Consider the following 22,607-nt stretch of genomic DNA (forward strand, 5'->3'; position numbering starts at 1 on the left):
CCTTCTGACACACTGTACCGTGCTCAAATAGGCATAAAACAGTAACTTCAGAATGCTGCAGCTGTTCCACAAGTGTTTTATCAGTGCATCATCAGCTGACGAAGCACAAAACACTGCTGTCCTGGACACTTCTCCCACCTCAGATGAGGTATTGCACTGATTTTATATGCATAAACCACTTGTCATACACTGTTTTGTCCACTGAAAGAGGCTCCAAACACCTCAGCCTGTCACAAACCTGCAACAAAGAATGGGACAAATCCCAAGCAATCACCCTTCTGCCAAGGGGATAAAAGGCATCTGAAGGTCTCAAACAGTAACTCAAGTGCTCACAAGCAAAATCTGGGCAAAAGCCCCTTGATTTGACACCTGTACCAAGTGAAAAAACACCTCAACACTGAGATAGCATACAAAATACAGCGCTCTCCTGGCACTTTCACCTGACAATGTAATGCATAAACGGCCCTGTGTACACAGTAACAACACAGATCCCAACGTACAAACACTGAAGAAAAAATCTTTTGAGCACTGTCAACGATGGACAGTTAGGGACCGAGTAAACTCGATGTGCCCTGGCCAAGCGTGGCTCAACTGAGATTTTTCAAAGTGTCGTACACAGAATGTGACCTGCAAGAACTGTCACTGAATACACTGCGGAAACAAGACCAATGTGGGCACCCTGGCTCCACACTGCCTCAAGGCATACACTGGATAAACTTCCAGGCAAAAGCCCTTTGAAATTGTCACCCAAAAGCTGAGATTTGCACTCAGCAAAAGCATAAAAGCCCTCTGCAAAATCAAGGTATTTGACCTTCCCGAAAGCAAAATAACTGTGCAACCTCCACACGCTGCGGCACTAGTCACCTCAAGCACGAGGGACACGAGGGTACTTGCTGTACCTCCAACACACAGTTTTGAGAACTGAACAACCGGGAATGAAGAGCAGAGTGCTCTCTCTTTTCCTTCTTCCCCCAAACAAAAAATCTGTGCCTCCTGTACCTGCTGTACCTGTGCAGGGTGCCTGCTGTACCCTGTACCTGCGAGGGCACAAATCCCAAGAAAAAAAAATTTCTGACCTGTACCTCCCTGACGCAGTGTCCGTACGGCGGCGTCCGTACGGTACGGCTGCCTTGCTGGCCATGCGACCGTACAGCCGTACGACGGCCTGTACGGATTCCGTACAGCCTGTACGGGTGGCTGTACAGGTCGCTCCTGTACGGCTGCCCGTGTGCAGCCTGGGTGCGCGCCGGCGCTGCGCGCTGGTTGCGCCCGCTTGGTAGCGAGTAGCAGCTAGCAGCAGCGCGCCGGCGCGCTGGTTGCGCCCGCTTGGTAGCGAGTAGCAGCTAGCAGCAGCTAGCTACTGCTGTTGCAAGTGCGAGCTGCCCCGTGCTGCCCTGTTCTGCCCGCGCGCGCTGCCCCGCTCTGCCCGCGCGCTGCCCTGTGCGCTGGCGCTGCCCCGATCTGCTCGCGCTGCCGCCTTGCTAGCCGCTGAGGGCACGAGACCCGAGGGGAGAGGGAGGGGAAGAGGGAGGGGTAGACCGAAGTGGAGAGGGAGAGGAAGAGGCTCTGATACCACTTGTGAGGGAAAGAGTGAGGGAGTGGAACGACGAAGACAGAGAGAGTGAGGGGGAGACACAAAAGTGTGGGTGTGAAGTGTTGAGCCACACCACAAACTCATAGGTTTTATTAGGATTAGGCTTTCACCCTATGACTGTCTTAAGACAGTCATAGGTGTCATAACTTTAACAAAAGGGTGGCAATGTGCCTTTACCCCAACAGAGGGGCTCCCAGTTTCTTTGATAAAGTGCCCTTCCCGGGCCTTCATGATTAATACTGAATCTCCAATGCAATGGTGTTTCTTTCAGATGCGGCATCATAGAGAGTACTATTATGAATACTAACATGTTGATCACTTGGAGAACCTGGTGATGACATTAATTCTGCCAAGATTTGGGTTCCCCTAAACCAAAAAAAAAGGTAACTTGCTAGCAGAAAAGAGGAAGAAGTAGGGGAAAAAGGAAGGAAAGGGAGGGATGGAAATTAGGGAAAAGACAAAAAGAAAAGGAAATTCTACAGAAAAGCAACAGCCCAAAAGAGGCCCCAAGCAAAGGAACTAAATGAGGCAAAGGCTGCCTTGCTTCAGTCTCACAAGACCCTCACAGCCAGCCAAGCTGATACGCAACCAGCACATCTTGAAAGAAGTCCCCAGAGCTAGCAGGAGCGACGAGAATTTTCCCTCAAGAAGCAGACGCTGAAAAAGGAGGGGGGAAACGGATCTTGACAACTATGTGCAACAGCAGAACCAGGCTGAGGGGGCAATGACCAGTTGCCTGCAGCCGCCTCCACCGCAGAGCAACATCGCAGAGAGGCAGCGACAAGCACAATGGTGTGCCAAAGGTGGGGGAGGAGGGGATGTTATGTAAAGTGGTTTAATCTAGTAGGGTTAGGGGGCCCTGGGATTAAGGGAAACAAGCTAAATTGGGGCTAAAAGACTTCAAAAAATAGTATGGGGCCAGTTGCATATATAGAGCCAAGACGCTTTCTAAAAAGTGGGATGCACTTCTATATAAGAGTGGCCAAGGCTATTGGGATGGCATTCAATGTGTTGACACCACTAATAGGTCTGTCATCTAGATCATGAGCATAGACTCTTGCCTTCTACATGGCGGATCACGAGATACTATGCTGAAGGTTCCTAGTGAGCAGTTCCGGCGGTATGGGAAGCCAGAGCTATAGCCATAGCCTTCTAGGAGTCTGATCCCTAGCATGTGTGCTTGAAGGTGGCTGGGAGGTCAGCCGCCTGCTGATCTTTGTTTTGGTTTCTGCTAATCATGTTTGGATTGTCTTTAGGGTAGATCGTAGAAGAGATGTTACAGTTAGTGTCAGAGCAGCTCCTCTACATGGTTGAAGTTCACACGTATGTAGATTCAAACGTTGCCAGGTATGTAGCAAAGTGCTTTTGCAAGTTGCTGGAGTGTTGCAAGTTTGGAATCTGTGTGAATTGTTGGAGCATGATAATGGGAACTGTTTGCAGTCAATTTTTGTGCAAAAAACGCTCAGGGGGTGTGAAACTTAAAAGATGGTGGACTTGTACACTAGTTGCAAATTCAATAGCGCAGAATTGATGTGCGGTTGCCACAGGAAAGAGTAGACCTGCTTTCATAAAATTTTCAGGCCTTTGGAAGAGTGCCATGGATGTTTTTCTAGTAAAAACAGGTCACAATTTTAGTGGTTGTTGAAGTGGCCTCCATCTAAGCCTGTCGTAGAAGGTGATACGCTGTCAGCACAGTCGACTGCACAAGTATCTGCTGTGCCCTGATCATGACCACAGACCAGGGTGGAGGGGTGGTGCTACAGCTTTGCAACAGTTGCTGTGTCCGTTTTGAATAGAAGCTGCTGCAAGTTCGCCTCCTGTGGGTGCATTAACTGTTGCCAGCCTGGGTAGGCTGTTCGATCTGCAAAGGATCTGTCCTAGGTGCTGCGGATGGATGGGCTTCGCTGGGACTCAAGCCACCTAATCGCACATCCAATAGGACGGTTGAGGTGATAGCAGCTGATCCTTGCAGGGCCGATTGGTTTTGGCTGAGCCACATAGGCTTAAGGCCTCTACAAAAACAGGGATTGCTTTTTCAGGGCTTTTTGAGGGAAAGTTCCAAAAACAGAGCTTTCCAAAAGCAGGCTGCTTTAAGAAGCTTTCAGGAAAGCACTTTCAGAGGCAAAGGGGCTGGGTTATTAGCTAGAAAAACCACGGCCCTTCCAGGCTATCAGTCTACACACCAGCCCAGCTACAGCAGACCCAAACCAACAGTGACTTCCAAACCAAGAAGGGTGCTTACCAGGTGGATTTCCACTTTGAACGCCTCCCTAGACAGCACTGAATCAGCTTCGTTCTACTTCCACATATGAGCAGACCTGAAGGACCTGTTTTGCCACAGGATAGCCTCCTCAACGCCTTTCTTTTCCTCTCTTTTCTCAGCATCTGCCTCTAGGCAGCAAGCCAGTCCACTGTTTTTCTCTGCTTCACTCATCTACTTACTGAATTTACTCTCTCTCTCTCTCTCTCTCTCTCTCTCTCTCTCTCTCTCTCTCTCTGTGGCCCCTCACCTCTCTATTTAGATAGCTGAAGAAACTCGTGCACATCAGGAGGCTACAAGCAAAGTGCCCCCTTGAAAGCCTCAGGGAGGAGAAGACAAGATGGACTTTGGTGAGGAAAACCTCATAACAAAGGAGCAGCAAGCGGAACTGAAGGCTGACCTAATGGAACATTTCAACAAGCAATTAAAGGACTTGAAGGGCATGATAACAGCCCAAACGCTTTGCTACAAGCCACAATTACGGGCTTCGTAGTACGAACCTGTGCAACTATTCCTGTAATGCCTTCTTTCACACCCAAAACATTCACAAGTGAGAAGAAGGAATGCACTGCCGAGTGCATCGACACTTGGTTGAACTGGTGGCAGGTGCACTTTCTTTCCATCCTTTCTCTGATGGCGCAAGGGATGTTCAAGGGATAGGCATTAGCTTGGTGAAAGGAAATGGATAGGCATTAGCTTGGTGAAAGGAAATGAAAGAAAGCCTAGTGACTTGGGGTGATTTCGAAAAAATGTTTAGAGAGGAGTTCTGTCAACCTAAGGATGTGTTTGATCTTCTCACGAAGTTCAGTTCACACACTTGAATATGGATAAGCTACCATTTCATACTTATCTACAGAAATTTAGGGACCTGCAATCCAAAGCCTCGTACATCGATCTCACCACCTTGTGTGGGTTTTTTTCATCATTGGCTTGGCAAAAGAACATACCCTCCAAGTGAAGAACAACCACCGTAAGAGCCTCGAGAGCCGATTAGATTTGCTAAAGTCTAAGATGATACCATTGTGAAGGGGAGTTCTTCACAGAAGCCACAAGCTATCACGAATTTCAAGCCAAAGACTTTTAGGAGGGAGAGACGCTTTTGACCTCCTAGGGCGAAGCACAGTCCTTTTGGAGACTCCAGTTGAGGCAACTGCAAGGCGAGTGAAAAACGACGAACAAACCCTTTGTTATGTAAAGGAGAGCCACTGCTTCGGTTGCGTAGAAAAGAGGCATGTTGAAAGGAAGGTAAGGCAAAGGTGGCCACTTTGATTGATGTCAAAGGTAATACCATCTCCTCCATTCATACCACAGTTTTATGTCAAGGTCCTTGCAAGCATGGTTGTAACTTCAACAGGATGTTGACCGTCCGATTCGCCCACTCTCCATTGGTTAACTTATGGGTGCTCAATGTTCGGTGCTCATGAACTGTTAACCCAACCTGTGCGGTGCTCAAATGAAGATCCTTAGCTGTGTGTTTGTGATGAAAACAGATGTCAACAAAAATAACTCGGAGGTCATAGTTGCTATTGAAAGGGAAACCGTATGATGACGGGGGATTGAGGTGAAGAGGGTTCTCAGATATGGACAGGGTACACTTTCCTATGGGCTGCATTATGCTCCAGATGGTGACATTTCTCTGAGTGGCTTCACCGACTCAGATTGGTCAAGGGACGTCGATGATCACAAGTCCACTTCCTGCTATTGCTTCTCATTGGGCTCAGTGTGCATCTCATGGCTCAATAAGAAGCAAGACCGCGTGTCTCTCTCCTCCAGTGAAGCAGAATACAAAGCTACAAATTCAGCCACTATGGAATATATGTGGTTAAGGAAGCTTCTGCATGCATGCTCGGGATGGTAACACAACTCCAATCTTCTGTGACAGCCAACGTTGCATTCCTATAGGGAACAATCCTATATTTCATGCTCGCATGAAACACATTGAAAACCACTATCATTATGTGCGGGATTATATCACAAATGGCCTCATTGATCTCACATATTGTTCCACTGAGGACAAAGTGGCAGATATCTTCACTAAAAGCCTATTAGCGCCTCTTTTCGCACAACATCAACATGGCTTGGAGATACGAGACATTCAAACAATGTCAAGGGGGTTTGTAAAATGACATTGTTTTCTTTTGTACTCCCATAGGTTGCTATATGCACATGTGGATGAATTTGTGCAACCATGGTACTTTAGGTACTTCTAAGATCATTCCAAAGTACTTCAGCCATATCATTGAGGGGGGATTTATAGAGATATATACAATGATATGGTGGTGTACGATAGACTAGGACTTGGTCTATTTTGGAGTTTTTGTGTGTTCTAGTACTTGGACTATATATACCAAGTACTTGTACTTGTTCTTCATTTGGTTGAACATTTCAGTTGGAGTTCACTTGTGTTCACTTCTTGTTCTCTTGTGTTCACAATCCATCTCCATTCTTGTTCCTACAAAAGCAAACCTCCAACTGAAACATGACAGCTTTAAAACATTGTGCTCTGGAAACATGCTTCACAGTTTTTGTGGCGAAACATTTCAAAATTTCAAAGGACTTTCGCTAAGAAACACACATATGCAAGGAGGCAGCAGGGAAAGGAAAAACCACAAGGCGAAATGAGCCAATGTGGCATTTTCTTAGAGTTAGGGCAGATGTCTGCCATTTTGAGATTTGCAATTCTGTTTCGGTCATTTTGTAGAAACATGTTGGGCAAAAACGTTTCTATTCCTTGAAACACGTTTTGAGGTGACTATGCCTAAAAAGTCAATCACTTGTCCTGGACAAGAAAAGGCACCACATCAACCTATAAAAACCACTCATTTGCCTTGAAAATGACTTCAAGCACCAAATAAGGCAATGCAAACAAAACAAAGAAGAAACCTCCAACTAAAACACAACAGCTTTTAATTGTTGTGCTCCAGATTATATAATCAAATATATCACAGTCTAGCACTCTAGATGCACATACATGAAGAAAGCAAAGCAGAAGGAAGACAACAATTGTGGTTTAATAATTAAATAAAGATGACAATGAACAAGAATGCCATGGTAAAAAACTGCCAATCCCCCCACAGCTATCATCTGGCATGTTCAGTAGCTCAAATTTATTGCCAATCTTCCCTTTTGGTCACATATATTCACATTCCTATGTTGCTTCAAATGCATTTTCTTCAATGATTAATTCCTTATCGTTTGATAGGTACAAACTTGATTTTGTTCCAAGACCTTTTGTGGAGCACATAAGCCTTCCATCAACTATATTGATCGGTTTCCCTTTCAACTTCAGTTTTCTCCATATGCATAATATAACGCATAGATTTTCAATCCTATAATCATCAATCAGACAGAAAAACAGAGCATGCTTCTCAACATAAAGAAATCGTACCAGCAAAAGTCATCACAGCTTCAAGTTCCTCTGCAGTTAGTGCTGACGTGGCAAGAACAGACATGGCCACTAAATCTTTTGTATCCATCACTGTTTTCTTGCCTTGCCTAGAAGACACTACCGTGTCACTTACTGAAGGTTCACGCATGCACTTCTGAAAATACTCCACACCCCCTGCAAATGCGCCATCCACAATGACATCCACTAAAACATCCCTCAACTTCCTATCTGCGTGAAGAGGGAAATCTTCATTCACATAGTAGACTAGAAGGGGCAATAAGGCAGCAATAGCCTTGCCAGTGAGCTTCCCACCTCCCTTGGATGTAAGATTCCCAAAAATACTTTTTCGGAGTTTATCCATGTCAGATATGTATCCTGGATGTAGTTGTGTGTATAGTTCCTCATCAGCAGCAAGAATCTTGCTACCATACTGCTCACGCAGAAGGTTTATATCTGCAGGAGTGCGAAGAGCAAAGCAAGAGATACCCTTAGTGAAAAGTGTGTCCAAAGTTCGATCGCCAGTATGGGAATAAGCAGAAAGATATCGTTGAAGATAGTCCATAGGCTGATGTGAAGACTCCAGATCAATGTCAAAGCCCTGGACTACCCAGGTAAGTGGTGGAAAATCTAGTGTTTTCAGAAGAAGAGATGGGTCCATGCTTGCTGAGGGAAGGGACTGATCTGCATAAATAAAGCACACGTCAAGTCAATATCAACTCTTTGTTTGGATCATAAATACTGAGGTAATGTCAACAATCTATATATGAAAAGCAAGCAGGCAGCAAGATGCTTCTGTACCACTGTCTACCACAAGTAGGTTAACGGGCTACATCAGAGACAAAATAGTACATCTTTTCGGTAGTTAAAGAAAAAATTATGAAAGAAAGAAAAGAGAGTATCAGAATTCTTCAGGTATATATCCTTCTTCTGCTCGTAGAGACAAACTGACAATGAGAACTAGAATGCCAGAGGACAGCAGTTAACTTACTCATCTGTCTTGACAGAGGCACTTGGCATCTCCTAGCCTAGCAGCAGAGCCTATGAACACCTTAGATGTCACACTCATTGACGTCCTATCCTAAGAACATCGCACTCCGACTTTGGAATAGGAATTTTGTCCAGATACAGATACACTATGCATCTGCTGGAGAGACGAGAAAACAACACAACTGGAAATTTTTAACAACTAAGTGCTCACACTAAAGAACGGAAGAGATTAGGGTTTTGTTATGAAAATGCACATCTCATCCTAGGCTAAATCTAGGTTAGCTTTAGGCTTTCATAATAAAACCCCGCATTTCTTTGTTTCCCTCAGGGTATGCAATCCATTCCTGGAATTCTCACACTCTTCTCTCTGATATCAGAGGCACCCTCTCAATGCCATCCTACACAGAAACTTGTGCACCTGTGAACCTCCAAGGCAATCTTGAGGACGAGAACCTATATAGCACAGCATCTGTACACACCCATGTCATTGCACAGGAGCAAGCCAGGCAGCTGCATGCAGCTCAAGGTGATCTTAAATCAACCTTGCGCATCTTGAGATGCAGCTAGATTAGTTCACTGAACGGCACACAGCCCAAGGTGCTCTAATTGCAGCATACATAACTCAAACAAAATCAATACAGCACTTGAACAATCATCTTACAGCCACCTGCAGTCTGTAAGCGATACTTCGGCAAGCATAACTTTCAATGCCAGACACCCTATTCCAGCCCATTTGCAATTGTGACTAGAACAAGGCATTTCATGCAAAAAAATAATAATTCCATCGCATAGATGTGTGCGAGGCTGAACAAACAATCAGTTAAAAAAAACACGTCAACTTTTGGTGTTCTAGCGCTGCAAGCACTCAATTTCTATTTCAGCCAGCAAATTGTAACTGTGCGTGCACATCTTCAGAATGGCCCTAAGATATTCTACTACAGCAACCTTAACGTGGTGTTCTCAACAATCCCACATCCAAGTTTTCACTAGTAGCTTGCTGTCATCAATGAGAGAGAATAGAGAATAAAAACCTTATTCATTATTTTGAACTCACTAGCACCTTCCTACAGAAGTTCATTACCAACTTGAATATTGACAGCCACTGTTGCAGCACCCACAGTGCAGGAAATGATTGGTATACTTTACCAAGAAGAGCAGATGATGCTGAATATAGAAGTGTACAATTGCAATTATCAGGCTTTTCATATATGGCCATGGAAAAGGTAAGGGCAACTGCTTGAAATGCAAGTAGCTCTAATGCAGTGGAGATAAATGCCACAATGGCAATGCCAATTGTAATGTCTAGCTTTGATACCAATGTTACGCTCCCTTGGAAAACCACCTACTGTAAGAATACATCCAACTAACAAAATTGAATAAGCCAGGTGTCAAAATCCCAAATAGAGAATCCTCCCTGGCGCGTACACTTTCATCCATAGCGAGTACACTTTCATCCAAGCTATGAAGGAAGGGGGCTAGCAGCTCAATGAGCAGCCATAGGTTCAATGTGTTGGACCACCCTACAACCTAAGTTCCATTCAGAACATGGGCGGTAGTCCATGCTCGAGAATGAGGTTATCCAAGAACCATATACAATGATCCATCTGTTAATATTTATAAACATAGCTAGTCCACCCTTGAGATGGATCGAGGACCCTATACTATGATCCTTTTATTATATTTATAAGCATAGCTCTACTATATTTTACATCTAGCCCTAAATACAAGGGTTATGCCCTAAGTAAATCAGCTTTTCCTAAAAAACATACTCCCAAAGGATATAGACCTCATCTTAAACTATGGCTCTAGTCTCAACCCTAGTTTGTTGCCAACCTCTAGTTGGTCTCAGCTCAAGTCCCTTGATCACTATGTATCCTAGATTCATTAGGCCTCAATCCTAAGCTATGCCCATACCATGGTTAGTCCCGTAGGAGCTATAATGACAAATATTGCACCTCTAAGGAGGAAATATCAAAGATTGCAAAAAGCAAGATCTTCTTAAAGGAGTGTCAGGATGATACTTTTCTAGGCATTGTCCTAGCTAGCTCAAGGATAGCCTATGATAGCGCCCTCAAGATAAAAGTACCAAGGGTCTTTCTCAACGCCCTCTATTTCTCAAGGATAGCCTATGACAACACCCTCAAGGTGAAAGTACCAAGGGCCTTTCTCAACGCCCTCTTAGGATTATTCTATTTTGAGCTAGAAAAAAGGTTCTCCCAAGGGTCTCCTAGTTTCAAACAAATGACTTCAGGAAATTTGCAATAGGTCTACAATGTGCAAAGAGGCACGCTTATATTGCCCCACTCTGAAAGGTATCATGTAGGAGCACTAGAGATGTTGAAGATGCCCACTGTTGTTGGGTCAAGTAAATACTGACAATGTGCATTCGATGCAAGGCCATGCAAGAAGAGTTGGACTCCATTAAGAAAAACCACACTTAGGAGTTAGTGGATTTGCCTGCCGGCAAGAAAGCAATTGGAACCAAATGGGGTATACAAGTGTAAGTCAGATGGTCCCATAGACAGGTACAAGACCTGCCTCGTTACAAAGGGCTATGCACAAGAGAAAGGCATCAATTATGATGAGACCTTTGGCCCTACTTCCCATATGACCACCGTTAGGTGTGTAGTTGCTTTCACTATTTCATGGATAGAAGATCCATCAGCTGGACATTAAAACTGCATTTCTGAATGGGGATCTTTAGAAGGAAGTTTTTGTCATGTAGCCCATCGGTTTTGTAGTGCTTGGCATGGAAGGCAAGGTATGCAAATTGAAGAAAGTCTTGTATGAATTAAAACAAGCTCCTAAAGCTTGGTATTCCAAGATAGACGCCTTTTGCCCAGCCACAAAATGCAGAATAGTTCACACGGGAGAACCCTGTATGTCAGGAAAGGGAGGGATTTGCTCGTCATTGCCCTTTATGTCAATGACATATTGCTCACTAGGACAAATCCTGAAAATTTTGCAGATTTCAAGGCTGAATTACAGCGAACTTTTTATATGTCCGATTTGAGACTACTTCATTATTATTTGGGCATTCGATTTGTGCAAGATGACAAAGCATTGGGTTATTGCAGTCCAAGTATATTGGAAAACTGTTGGAATGGTTCAGATTTCAAAATTGTAAGCCCATATCCACTCCTATGGAGCCAAGGCTTAAGCTGTCCATTCATGATGCTAGTGAACCGTTTGATGCCATTGTTTACAGCTAGGCTGTGGGATGCCTCATTTACTTGGCCATATTCAGTTTGCAGTGTCCCAGCTGAGTAGATTTATGCACAGCCTTAAGTCTTGTCATTGGCAGGCTATGAAATGTGTGTTCCGATATTTGCGATCTCTTGGCTTGCTCCCTCGCAGGAGGGGTGACTTTCATTTACAGGCTTAGAGTGATTCAAATTGGACTGGTGACTGTGATACTCGGCAGTCGACCAATGCTAGCTATTTCTTTCTTGGACACTGCTGAGTTTCTTGGCTAAGCAAGACACAGTCTACAGTGGCTAATCCATCTTGTGAGGCTGAGTAAAGGGCGGCCTTCACAAGTGTATTTGGTTGAGGCATTGGTTGGGAGATCTTCATGCATCATTGGAGAAGCCTACTCCCATTCTCACTGACAATCAAAGTGCCATTGTCATGGCACAGAATCTTGTGTTTGATGCTTGTTCAAAACACATTGAAGTTCATTATCACTATGTCAAGAAGCGGCTACATGCACTAGATATCAGCTTGGTCTTATGCTCTACACAGTAGAATGTAACATATCTTTTCATAAAGAATTACCTAGTCCAAAGTTTGAGGCTTCTTGCAAAGCTTTGAACTTATATACATTTGATGATTGATGTTTACCTTGTACATTGTGACATTGTCGCTGCAGGGGGGGTGTTAGAAATATCATGTAACAAGGGGCTCGGGGCACTTTTCTCCTTTATTAAGGTTTTTTACCCCTAATCTCAGTTAGAGGTTGGGTTTCTGGGTGAGTTAGTCGCTGCATCTTTTGACCCCAGTTTCTCAACCTATGCAATGACGCCCATTGTACTTTGCAATATGACATCAGTCAACATTAGTCATTTGCTTCAATCCTCGTCTCCAAGTCTCCATCGTGCACTCTCCATTTCTAATATGTGAAGGAAGTGTTGCTTAATGGATCTACTATCCAGGTTTATAGCCATGCTTTTGCTGCCCTTTATTCTTTCTATCAGCAGTGCTTCTAAGTCATGACATAGCTTCCACTCGTCATCATTTCCATGACAAAACCTCCCTCGCTCAATACAAGAACCTGAATCTGCCTTGGAGAAGCTGCTATCAACGCTTTGTTGGGAAGGGGTTTTCGATCTGACAAAATGCATTTGTTGGTCACTATGATGCTGACAAAGATGCTCATTCTACAAGCCTTAATTCATAAAAATTGATGCAAGGCTCAAGCTCTTTCATCATTAGAGCAATACTCTCTTAACTTCCTTCTAAAAGTAAGGTGGGCACCCTTCTAGATTTCACCTTTGCTAAATTCGAATATGGCTTTGGCCATAGTATTTAAAAGCTACATTTTGAAAATCTCCATTTTCCGACACAAAATACCTTTCTTACTCAACAATCATGTGGCCTTAGGAGGTGGCCATGTTGCTCAAGAAAAGATCGCCACAAAAAGCATCTAGGCTACCTTCTATTGGTTGGGGGTGTTTCTGAATTTTAGGACTTTGTGTCACTATAACTCTTGCTCGCAAGCAACACCAAAACTAAGCTAAAGCAATAAAACCATCCACCACAATGCAACCACAAGGTGAGGATGTTCCTACAAGACAATATAATTCCCCAAGGTTATGAGGGAGAGCCTATTTTATCTATGATTTTTTTCCTCAAGCCAATCCATGATCATTTTGAGATAGAGAGCATATGGGAATTCATAAATATGAAAGCCTTCCCTTCAGTTTGCAAGCTGTTGCATCCGAGGACAGAGAACTGAGCTCAATGGGATAGTTAAACCAATCTTTTGGTCAGTACCTCTAATTCCCTATCTAAAAATGTTGCAAGGCCATGAGTAAGTGACATCTACATGAAAGGTGTGCTCAATTTGGAGCTTGGAGAGAAAGCCATGGGAACTCTTGATTGTTGGCCTAGACATACATGTGAGAACCCATGATTATAGAATGGTGTGGCAACTCATTATCGTTGGCCTGGAACATCTGCATGAGGACTTCCAATTGGGGATTTGAGATTCGGATGAGACATCGCAATTGTTGGCTTGAAGCATCTATTGGTTTGACACCATTCAACTTGGTCACCTTAGATTGGCGTGAAGAGCTCACAAATACTGCGACCTACATATGAAGTTCCCAAAGCTAGGATGACCATCTTGAGTAAGATACTAACCATGCAATACCACAGCCTGCACAAGAAAAGAAAGCACAATGTGAGAGACACAAATCTTGAAATTCCTTCAATAAATTTATGTTGTATAAGGAATAAACCATATAAAGGAGAGCTAGTCCCATTTTGGGGTTTCAATTTTGCAGCTACGAGGAAGGAGCAATGGTCCCTAGATGCGAATGTGTTGGAGAAATCATAGTCAAAGAGTGTGTTCTAGTGTGTACTAGGAACTAATTCATGAGTCTTTGTGTGAGAGAGGCCATGTGGCATCTTGGGAGTTATCTCATATACATATGGTACTTGTGTGTGTGTGTCCAATTTATATGAGTGTTGTACTTTCACTTGTCACATCAATCCAACTCAAGTGGATCTTTTTGGTCATTTAAGTGATTTCCTTTGGTTCTTGCCTTTCTTTCCATTTCCATTTCCTTTCATTTCTATTTCAAGTTATGCTTCCTTCCTTCTAGCTCCCTTACCTCCTTTCCACCTTCCTCCCGTTCCTTCATGTGGTATCAGAGCCATGTCCCCTTTCTAGCTTTCCCTTCCTTGGGCAAACCTTAGGAGTGAGGTAGCCCGGAAATGGAAGCTATCTTCCCCCAAAGGGTAGCCCCTCCCTCAATCTCTTCTCTAGCCTCATCATGAAGATCAAGATGCCGACTTTGAGGAGCTGCTCATCATCGACTTGCTGCTAGCTGCCCGTGCAACAGCCTGACTGCCTCCAGCCCCTCCTCTTTTACCCACGCTGCCTCTTCTCCCTGCCCGCTACCTCTTATGACCGTTGCCCACGCTGCCTCTTGCCTACCCGCTGCCTCCTCTTCTACTCGCACTTGCCCATTGCCTCCTCTTGGCACTGCCTTCAGCTCCACATAGAGCTGCAATTTTATAAGTTAAAAATGGAGGATAGCGATGCATTAAGTACACACTTGGCAAAAATGCAATCTCTTGTTCAACAACTTTGCAGCCTGAAGTATCCACCTGACGACAAGGACAAAATGGCTGTCCTCATGAAGAGTATGGAAGGAATCTCTCGTTTTGAGAACACTCTTGAAGTACCTCGACAACCTTTGATGATATGGTAACTCTTCTTCTCGAAAAAGATCGCTGGAACAAAGAACCTCCGCTTTTTACATCAAGCTCTAAAGAGTCTCTTGCCTCCACCAGCAAGTAGAAATCCCATAAGAACATCACGTGCAGATTTGTAAGCGCAAGGGTCATATTGAAGCACATTGCTACACAAAGAAAGCAAAAGAACAAGACTAGCATCATGCCAACTTGGTTGAAGGAGAGGAGACACCAGAGGAGATTCAAGTCATCTACCAAGCACTATCTGCCCATGTCACCCTCATTGAGGATGACGACCCATATGTATTCTGATTTCTCTTATGCGAGTCAATAAAGGTCCTCTGCCTTGAGTAGTCCCTCTAAAATGATGTATGCTTTTGTGGCTTTGGAGTCAATAAGGGTACTCTGCCCTGGGTAGTTCCCCAAAAATGATTGTATTGGGTGTTTACTCTTATGGCTATGCGAGACTCCTGCCCAGTTCAGAGTAAGGGGGGGTGACGAGGGATGGTTCTCACTACCGGTCACAAGCTGACTGAGAAGTCACTATCACACGGAAGGTGTTGGATAGTTGGACTTCCTCTTTGCAGTATTGCGGTGGAAAGGGGATCAGTCTACTCCTTGCGTGTTAGGTCTCACAATCTTTGCTCTGAGGGGGGATGTTGGAGAAATCATAGTCAAAGAGTGTGTTCTAGTGTGTACTAGGAACTAGTTCATAAGTCTTTGCGTGAGAGAGTGCCATGTGGCATCTTAAGAGTTATCCCATACACATATGGTACTTGTGTGTGTGTGTCCACTCTATATAAGTGTTGTACTTTCACTTGTCACATCAATCAACTCAAGTGGATCTTTTTGGTCATCTAAGTGATTTCCTTTGGTTCTTGCCTTTCTTTCCATTTCTATTTCAAGTCATGCTTCCTTCCTTCTAGCTCCCTTGCCTCCTTTCCACCTTCCTCCCGTTCCTTCAAAATTTGTTGGAAGTGGTTGGGACAACAAGGTGCTAGAAATGACCCAACAGAGGGTACGCATAGTGGAAGACTGATAGAATTGCCCCGGAGCTCACACGGTGTGGTGTGGTGTGTGGAATCACAAACTTCTTAAACTTATGTGCATACAATAGATGTGCAGACTCATCAATAGACAATGAGCCAGCTAGATAGAGAAACCACCAAAATAATATATTTCCGTCCAAATCTATGGACACAATACAAAAGAGAAAGAGATCCAGAGTCCCACCAATGGTGTGGTCCTCTTATCTTACCACAAGGTCCTTCTCCTATCTACCGGCTATCTCTAGACTCGAGCCCGTGTGCTCCACCTCGAGCCTCTATAGACTTTCTGTCCAGATCACAACACCTTGCTTCCCTAGAAGACAGCCAAGGTCCAGCCTCTAGGGAACTCAGTCTGCAGCACACCTTTCACTCTCCTCCACCCCCAGTGGGAGGCCCAAGGAAGTGGCTTCTGGCTGCTCCTATCTGCTCCTGCTGTTGCTCAATGGCTCCCCCATGCTCTCCTCATTTGGGGGCTTACAGATGGGGAGGTGACCTTTCCAATACAGGGCTGATTGCTTTGGACTAAGCATGGTCCAAAGGCTTGCCTAGCAAATTGCCCTCCAAAAGGACAGACCAGGACTTGGATGCTGTAGATAAGAAACCACTAGCCTTACATCAATGTTCTGGTAGGCTTCGAGTGCCAGCTTTGACCTTGGTACACAGGCTCACAAGGTGGACCTAGAGCCAATGATGACGTTGTCAAGAAATCACACAGATTTAAATTATATTTCCTCCAAACTCATTGTGAAATCCACCCGGATTGAGATTGTTATACAAGCCTCCAAGCATTGAGGCCTTCATTGTCACCCAATGTCATCTCCATGTGAAGACAATTGTGAGTTTCGACATGCATGGGTTCCATAACCGTGCATCTCCCCCCCCCCCCCGACTATCCTTCCCAGGAGTTATAGTGGGCCCTTGTTAGGCAGTCAATGAACATTCTGATCCTATAGGAGCACTTTCCAAGAAGGGGCCTAGAGATATGGTCCCTAGCGGTGGAATAGAGGGATAGTTTGTAACTCTTTGAGGCAAGCCCTTGCCCTACAAGTTTCGACAAGCGAGAGCTCATTGTGGGATAGGTAGTATGCATGGGATTATAGATTTACTAGGATGGGGATCCTAAATGTTTATGCAGTCCATAGTATCACAGCCGCAGCCTGGGAAACATAGACTTCACAGTCTTGTAGTGATAAGAGCTACAAATAAGAGAAACGTATCGCCTTCATTGAAATCCTAATAATGAAGTCAATCATTAGCAAAGGCAGTGATGCATGGACATCAGAACGATAAACAATCAGACAAATTGTTTGAGGGGGAAAAACATTATGCATGCCTAGGGGTTGCATGCCCATGAACTGGAACTTGCATGCAAGGGTATCTTGCAAAGGAGTGTGTCTTGATCGAGGGCTTGCAAGGTGCTTTCAAATTAAGGGGCACAAATTCTTGAAACGGCACCTACATCATCAAGTGATGGGATTGATGGAGGGGCCATGCAAATCAAAGCATAGGAGCAGGATACGGTTTTTAAATTTATGGTGTGCCATTTCTCCATTTCTTCCATATGCTGTTTCCTTTCAATTGTCTAGGCTTCGTAGAAAGGGCTAAGGAAGGCATTCCCTACATGTAGGAGAAATATTTGACTTTGATACCAGTGTAAGGAATTCTAGTCGATCTGTTATCATTAACTGTAGTGAAAGAATCTTAGAAGCAGAAGGAAGTAATTGAACAGTAGAGTGACGTAGATTCACTAAAAGGAATTATATGCCGTGTTCATGAATGGCCTCTCTTTATATAAAGAGTGAAGAGGTATAACTGAAAAGACAATGCACCAAGGGGTGTGTACATGAAGAGGTGCATGAGCCTTCATAGATGAACATGACTATAAATCTCTCTGCCATAGAGGAGCGTGTCTCTTTGAAGGGTATGCCTCATGGGATGTGTCCCATCAAAAGGGCATACCATTTCACAAGTGTATCCACAAATCCAATCCACAAGCAAAAGTAGGAAAGGGAATTAAGTCAAGAATTGTGACACATATACCTTATCCCCCATGCACACGTTTGCAAATGAACACCAATACTCACCCCCCATGCATACACAGATGAAGAGAGAGAGAGAGAGAGAGAGAGAGAGAGAGAGAGAGAGACCTGTAATGTCACCCGTGTGAAGCCAATTTTGCAAGTTGAAAACTTGTGCTTGTTTGGCAAGGTCTGCAAGAGCACTCACAGATTGTATGTCCCCTACAACAAATGTGAGTAAATTTTCCATCCTTAGTCCTGCATTTCATTTCGCCATACAGCTGAAAACAGTGATATACTTTTCACAATCCATCAATTTTTAAATTAGAACGAAATGTGCAAGATAGGGAGAATTGGATGCCTTACCCAAAGTACGCAATGTGTTGTATACAAGATGAGAACTTAAGAGGGTTGCAAGTGCAAATATCCGTGCATCATACAACCGAGTAGCCCGTTCTCCATAAAATCCCTCTGTATCAAGGAGAATCACCTGTGAGCCGTCTACTCCCTTAAGCGTCTCCTTGGAAACAATCCGAAGCCAGATTCCCCTTGTTTCAGGCTCAGGCTTAGCCCCTACAGGAAAGCCGTGAGTGGAATTAAGAAACACATTGAACAGGAATGATTTGCCGCTGCACAAAAAAAAGAGTATTCTCAGTAAAGGCAAGGACTGCAATAAAATAGAGCTATCCTCCCCTTCCTCATACACATCCATGTCACAATCCTTAATGGACTACATATCACATAAGACATGTACAAGAAAGAATGGCTTGTACAATCTGCGATAAGACAAAGTATCAACACCCTGGTACTAGCAGAAGTACCGACACCCTGATTTGAAATCAGGAAAGCTAGTTTCCAAGCAGCCTTATAACCAAAAACAACTCTGAAGAATAGATCCCACTAAAGGCCTGCAAGCATTGGCAATCAAGTAAATATACAACAGAAGGTCTCTTACCCATGATAAGGCCCTACAATGCCCACAAAAGCAATGGGTTCATCTAAAGTAGCCAAATTTTCCAGCACTGTCTCATTCAATTCTAAATGATCATGACCTTTCCCAGGCCTCAAGAGCTGCACAGGCTCATCATTCACAGCTTTCATTCCCAATCCCAAGTGCCTAGGGGAAACTTCAAAGTTTCTCCTTTCTTCTATGCTGAGAGCCATGGATCCTTCTCTGTCCATTGACCTGAACGATGTTGGCTCATTTACTGCAGATGCAATTATGAAAAATGTGCTTACAGTACAAGCAACTACAACCAGAGTATCACCAAAAATCATCATGTATTCCTGCAATAACACAAGGATAATGAAAGTATTAGAACCGAAATTATGGAATACACCCTTGAGGATTGCTCTTCCTGTCCCTGGAAGCCCGACAACTCCCTCAAATTTCCAATTCAATAGTTTCCGTTAAATTTCAAAGTAGCATAGCTTAAAATTTTCAAAATAGCCTAAAGTTGGAGAAGGAAGAATACCTTCTATGTTGTAGATTTTGTCCAGATTTTCAGGAGAGAACACAACTTTCGAGAAGTCACATCTTTGAATTATGTCAGACATTTCTGCTGCAGAAGAAATATCTGAGAAAATCAGTCAGGTGTTACAATTCAAGCTGGAAAATATAAACATTGTAGACCTACACTTCAACTTTCAATCTTTAAAAGGAAAAAAACTGAGCATAATAGATCTGCTCAGCACAATGTGCACTGCCAAATGAGGAAATTTTTTTAAAGAGTCTTATTTGGCTGAGTTATCTCGATCCATAACATCTGCTCACTATAAACTGAGTACTTGTCTCGAATAGTAGGGTGAAGCAACCAACAGCCCTCGAGTAAGATAGACTCCAAGTGGAAGACCCTCTATACATCATTAGACCAACGTAAACCACAAAGTGGAGAGCTGACTGACCAACCTCCCTGCTACAGCTGACTGATCTTTCTGCCATAGGCTCATCAGTATACCAAGCCACAACTTGAGGTCTTGACCACCATCCTGAGCCAAGAAGCTCCATACTGTAAGAATCTACATTTCATACCCCCGCGTACACCTAAAAGGCAGAATCATAGAGAGGTCTCACTATGAGGCCAACCTCTCTTGAGGGATCTCTCTAGGGAATTGTGTCTCCTGTTATGCTCAACTTGAGATAACATGGATCGGTTGGCATTTCCCTTTTTGAGGACAGACAATTGTCAAGAATTTGTATTGCGCTTTATTTATATGGTCAAAGGGGTTTAATAACAAGAGATAGGAAAAACCGCAAGTTGAGAAGGTTGGTGATCATTGGCCTTAGTTCATTAGCTCATTTGATATCCTGCCACGCTCGATTGCAAAAGCTTCTCTCTGCTTGTGGTGGCCTTCTATTTCACTGCCACGTCAAAAGCACTTGTGGCCCACTCGTACTCGAACACCTGCTATGTAGTATTGTCACACTCATCGAAAAAAACCTCTTCAAACCAAATGGATCCTATAGGTCGGAAAAACCAGTACTTGTCCAGGGCTGGTTTGTAGAAAGACCTCGGAGGAGTGACTCTCAAAAGGGCCTGCAAGTTCTATAGAGAGTGCCTGAGCAATTCATCATAATCACCTAGCTGTGATCACTTAAAACTGTGTGCTCTGGGAATATCTGGTCCACAATGTCAAAATTATATGGAGGCGATTTCTGTGTTCCTTTATCAAAACTGCACAATCAGAAAGGTGACTGACCTCTAAGTGGTTGGGAATTTGAATCAAGAAGCAGAGTGCGCACTGTAGTATGGTCTTCAAGGTCATCTCCCACTCCAACTGATGTCTCGGCTCCCACAGCTGAAGCTTCTGTATCTCAACAGTGGAGCACTTGTAGCCGTGCTAAACTGATCCACCTGCTCTGTGAATTGTGCTGCTCCACCCTGCCGAGTAGCATCTCCATCATTTTCAGGATCCTTCCGCCTTGAAGGGATGCTCGCATGCTTCGAGGGCTTGTCGAGCTCGCGGATCAATGCTTGGATTTGCTTTAGTGTTACCAACTGCTGATGAAGGGCGACATCCTCTTGTCGTCTTTGTTGTAGCCAGTTGTGATGGTGCCCAGGGATCGGAATGGCTTGTTCTGTAATACCATCAATTGGCGTTGAGACTCGACTGTTTGCTGCGCAGTCCAAATTGATCCTAGAGCCCCTTGATATCGGTGCGCCAGGGATGCATGCTCGGCTTGGATACCTTCATGACCTAACTTCAAATTGGCCTGCTTTGCGTCTGTTCTTCGACTAATGCATAAAAGAAATCCCTAAGCTCCCTTGAGTACCTTTTTTGCTCCTAGCGCTCATACGTTAGAACTTGAGGGGGCACCCCGTGCGCTGCGATGTGCTGCATTGTTCTAGCCGCCCGTATCCCTCAATGTTGCCAATAGGAAATAGTTGTACCTTGGGATTCTATATCTTCAAATCGGAATAGGGGGTAAGTTCCCTCACCTGGGACTACAAGTTGTGAAGGAGGTAGCAAAGGGATTTCCTGTGTAGGAATTGAAGAGTGGCACTCGGATCGCCAGCCCTCTATTGGGGCATTATTCCCCATATGCAGCTTACTCACCATTGCTTCCCTATCTACATCTTTATCCTGGGTGCCCTGAGCAATGAAACCCTACAGCATAATGATTGTTGTGACAGCTTGGTCACTCAAGCCTGATGATTCTATGACAATGCGTTTACCCTTGTGATTCACCGTTGTTTGATCGTCTCCCCTATCAATTGACTATAAAGGCACAACTAAGGAACTAGTGTCTTAGTCCATGTCTTGTAGTGCCGCGGTGTTTTCCTGTATCTACTTCTTGGCTTCAGCAACAATCTTCTTTATCTCAGCCACGGCGTGCTCTGCCTCAGTAGTGGCTTCCTTTGTCTCTATTGCAGTCTTATTCTACTCTTCGGGAATAGTTCCCCTATTTCACCATTGGCCTTTGTCTAATATCTTGCCTGTTTCATATTAACCTACTCCTCTCCATCCTAGTGTGGCTCCTTCTCTGCAGTTGGCTCTCAATTCACTTAGCCAATCGGGGCATCCTCTTTCATATCTTCATTCCAAGCCTCCACCACGTCTATTTCTTTGCTCTGCTCCTCAGAGTTAACTGAGGATTTTGATCCGTGGACGCTATGTTGTCAAGCTCTCCACCGATGTCGACTGCCATCCCACCCGCCGCTCAATCTTGTGTATCAACATGTGACTGTTTCTCCACAGACCGGATTGGAGAGGCTTGGGTTTTGGAAGGACATGGCTGCTGCTTGGGATTGGGTGATGAGGCTGTGTCCTGAGGGGCTGGTCGCGTTGTAGGAGAAGGATCAAAAATTGTGTCAAGGGAACATGGCTCCTTCCTAAGGACCTGTGGACTGCTCACAATCACTAAAATCGTTGTGGTAGCTCGATACCACTTAACCCAGCTTCCATTGATCAACTCAGGAATCACCTATCCTTGCAAATCAACCAATTGGATTGTATGGTCCATTCCCTCATATTTTAAGATTAGCCTTTAGTGGCCCTTCCTTTGCATTGTATAACAATAGTAACATTTCCTTCTTCAAAGTTCTTCCGAACAATAAGCTGATCATGCCACGCTTTTCTCCTCCTCGGTATTACCTGTTGTGACCACACAGCTCGAATGTGCAACTTGTCCAGTTCGGCTAGCTGCTGCAATCATATCGTCATTGCTTCTGGTTCACCTAGGTGATGTTCAATTGCAATGCATAGGCTCGGACCCAAAAACTCGACAGGAATGACAACTTCTGATCCAAATGCCATCCCGGACTTAAATTTTTAGTGACCTTATAAGTAAGAGCAGGAAGCTGCACATCCCAGTCTGTCGATGTGTACTAACTGTCTTTGTGGGCACCAACTTGAGAGTTTTGCTAGTCAACTCAGCTTGCCCATT

General features: G+C 44.3%; 1 protein-coding gene across 4 annotated transcripts in view; it reads right to left on the minus strand.

Annotated features, from left to right (window-relative positions):
• Window positions 1-22,607, minus strand: part of LOC147901220 (uncharacterized) — a 98,742-nt gene that overhangs the window by 46,190 nt on the left and 29,945 nt on the right. The window contains exons 2-6 of one of the 4 annotated variants that reach the window (XM_087376301.1): window positions 19,195-19,278; window positions 18,675-19,006; window positions 18,086-18,348; window positions 17,849-17,941; window positions 7,243-7,923 (exon numbers count right to left, since the gene is read on the minus strand). In XM_087376301.1, coding sequence (XP_087232427.1) covers window positions 7,243-7,923; window positions 17,849-17,941; window positions 18,086-18,348; window positions 18,675-19,000 — 1,363 coding nt within the window. In that variant the 5' untranslated portion in view covers window positions 19,001-19,006; window positions 19,195-19,278. Of the gene's footprint in view, window positions 1-7,242; window positions 7,924-17,848; window positions 17,942-18,085; window positions 18,349-18,674; window positions 19,007-19,194; window positions 19,297-22,607 lie in introns of those variants that run through there. The other 3 variants (XM_087376300.1, XM_087376302.1, XM_087376305.1) reach the window with 3 other exon arrangements.

Source organism: Dipteris shenzhenensis, chromosome 6 (genome assembly GCF_047967505.1).
Source record: "Dipteris shenzhenensis isolate YYH24624 ecotype China chromosome 6, Dip_SZ_1.0, whole genome shotgun sequence".
NCBI lineage: Eukaryota > Viridiplantae > Streptophyta > Polypodiopsida > Gleicheniales > Dipteridaceae > Dipteris > Dipteris shenzhenensis.